This window comes from Microtus pennsylvanicus, chromosome 3, assembly GCF_037038515.1.
Source record: "Microtus pennsylvanicus isolate mMicPen1 chromosome 3, mMicPen1.hap1, whole genome shotgun sequence".
Taxonomy (NCBI): domain Eukaryota; kingdom Metazoa; phylum Chordata; class Mammalia; order Rodentia; family Cricetidae; genus Microtus; species Microtus pennsylvanicus.
In genome coordinates, this window is record NC_134581.1 from 81,033,344 (window position 1) to 81,036,282 (window position 2,939).

Here is a 2,939-nt window from a genome sequence, read left to right on the forward strand (position 1 = left end):
TGGTATGGAAACATCTATGTGATTGAATCAAAATAAAACCTGAGAATATGAATCTTGTTCAGTGCCCCTTTCATTTGTCTTTCTGTACAGCCACTATGACTACTCTGTGTATGTGCACCATAAATGGTAAGGCATAAATGGAAAGGAAGACACCCAGGTGTTTCTACAACAGAACAAAGGCAACTGGGTACCTCCATTTGCTCATGATACGAAAGACCTGTGCTTCACAGATTTGAGCCCCACTTAGATAATACCTGTTGAATATCATTAAGCTCCATTTCTTCAGAAAGAGAGAGGATTCTGGGAAATAAGAATATCCTGCATATTTGGAAGTTCAGGTAGCTAAATAGTGTCTTGTCCTTAATGTTAGTGACTGATAGGAAACCAAGAGGGAATAAGAGCCATGGAGGGTGGCAGACCCAGAATCGAAGAGGTTGAGAGAATGGTAGACACAAGCCTGAGAAGGCCTCCACGTGAGTGAGTCCAAAGATCTGAGGTCAGCACACTAGCAAGGAAAAAGTAGCCAGGTCTCAAAGACAAGGCCCCGTTTGACCTGAGGGCAGGCTACTTAAAGATGTTTTCACCTGCCACGCGGTGGTGGTGCACGCCTTTGCCTTTAATCCCAGCACTCGGGGGGGCAGAGGCAGGCAGATCTCTGTGAGTTCGAGGCCAGCCTGGTCTAGAAGAGCTAGTTCCAAGACAGGAACCAAAAGCTACGGAGAAACCCTGTCCTGAAAATCCACATACACACACACAAAAGATGTTTTCACCTTGATTCTTTATTAGAGGACAGGAATAGACAAGAAGTGCTGTTCAGGCTGGGATGCAGATCTTGGGGTTGCTGATGGTCCAGTAGTGGAAGCAGTAGTGATGAAGTCTGAGCCCAGACAGTAGCTGACATCAAGAAAGATGAAAAGGCTTTGAGAGCTCAGCATTCTCTCATCATCCATAATGGATAAGCATCCAACTACTTAAAACACACTTAAAAATACTGCAAACACACACAAGAACTTGTTTCTAGAGTCACACTACTCTTTCAACATATATTTAAAAAGTTCCCAAGTGGCGTATCATTAATTATGTTTGGAAATATTTATTCTACCCAGTCCTTTAGGAGAACGGAGGAAACTTTATGTTAACTCATCGGGTGTTTCTAATAAATGGTCCATGATTACTCATTTCACACAATACTCGTTAATATTTTCACTTGACTAGTTCTGTTATCAATGTTGGGAAACCTAGAATGCAAAAAAAAATAGTTGCTAATAACACCTTCTGTGTGGGCTAAGCAGAGTGAGCCACAGCCACATGTGTTTTTGAGAAGAGTCTTGGCCCTTTCTCTTTGTTATGCACTTCTGCTGCTGGGCTTCAGGAAATGCCTTCACAATGCTGAGCATTACACCTGTCCTAGATTCTGGGGTGGGATGTTTGGACTTTTGCCAAGGAATCTGAGGCCCAGGAGGGGATGGTGAAATGTTTTGGTGATTCATAAAACTGATGGTAGTAGGTGCTTTCCTATGTAGATGCTTCCCCTTTGAATTTCATAACATGGTCTTTGTTTTCACAGCTGGAAACACCTGGGCTCTGGAGGACCAGAGACCAACTCAGATTCTCTCTTATTTGACATTTACCGCCCCTCATCTTGACAATTTTCAGAGGAAAATGAGCTTAAGAAATCACTCCACGGTGACTGAGTTTCTCCTGTTGGGGTTAACTGAGGAGCCAGCTCTTCAGCTGCTGCTTTTCTGTCTCTTCTTGGCGATTTACATAGTCACTCTTGTGGGAAATCTTGGCATGATTGTGGTCATCAAGCTGAATTCTCAACTTCATACCCCCATGTACTATTTTCTCAGTAGTTTGTCATTTTTAGATTTTTGCTACTCTTCTGTTGTTACCCCCAAAATGCTGGTGGGGTTTTTAAGCAGGGATAAAGCTATCTCTTATTCTGATTGTATGGCTCAGCTGTTCTTCTTCTGTATTTTTGTCATTTCTGAATGCTACATGTTGGCAGCCATGGCCTATGATCGTTATGTGGCAATCTGCAGTCCTCTACTCTATCCTGTCATCATGTCCCCTCGGGTCTGCTCCCTCCTGGTGGCTGCTGTCTTTTCAGTGGGCATCACTGATGCTCTGATTCATGGGGGCTGCATATTAAGGTTATCGTTCTGCAAATCCAACATCATTAAACATTATTTCTGTGACATTGTCCCTCTTATTCAACTGTCCTGCTCAAGCACTTACGTCGATGAGCTTCTGATTTTTGTCATTGGTGGATTTAACATGGTAGCCACCAGCCTGACCATCATCATATCGTATGTGTTTATCCTGACCAGTATCCTCCGCATCCACTCTAAAGAGGGCAGGTCCAAAGCCTTCAGCACCTGCAGCTCTCACCTGACAGCTGTTCTTATATTTTATGGGTCGCTCATGTCTGTGTATCTGAAACCCGCTTCAAATGGGTTACTCATCCATGAGAAGGTGACCTCAGTGTTTTATACCACAGTGATTCCCATGTTAAATCCACTGATATACAGTTTGAGAAACAAGGAAGTAAAATATGCACTGGTGAAGCTTGTAAGAAGAAAAATATCTTCATAATAAATGTGCCTTTTACTTAGATTCATTAATGTATTCCTAATTATGTTTATCTGTAAATGTTTATATGCTTACTCCTTAAGAATAATCTGAGCTGAGCTGAGGTTATCTATGGTACTATATTACAAATATTCATATTACTAAATTATACACCCTTAAGGTTTATATGTTTTAATATAATAAGTATGAAAGCAAGCAGTAGTGTTGCGGGAGGTCCTTCTGCTCCTCTAGCCAATAGCCGCTGAGATACCAGCCCATTCAGGCATGGTTTCTCTCTTTAAAAAAGCGGCCACTTCCCTCCTCGCTCTCTCTTACTTCCTGCTCTGCTTCTGGCGACTAGACTC

General features: G+C 42.4%; 1 protein-coding gene across 1 annotated transcript; it reads left to right on the forward strand.

The window, feature by feature from the left end:
- Positions 1-1,662: 1,662 nt before the first annotated feature.
- Positions 1,663-2,598, forward strand: LOC142847098 (olfactory receptor 8D4-like). The gene has a single exon (XM_075967826.1). The coding sequence runs from the start codon at positions 1,663-1,665 to the stop codon at positions 2,596-2,598; it is 936 nt and encodes a 311-aa protein (XP_075823941.1).
- The last annotated feature ends 341 nt before the right edge of the window (positions 2,599-2,939 follow it).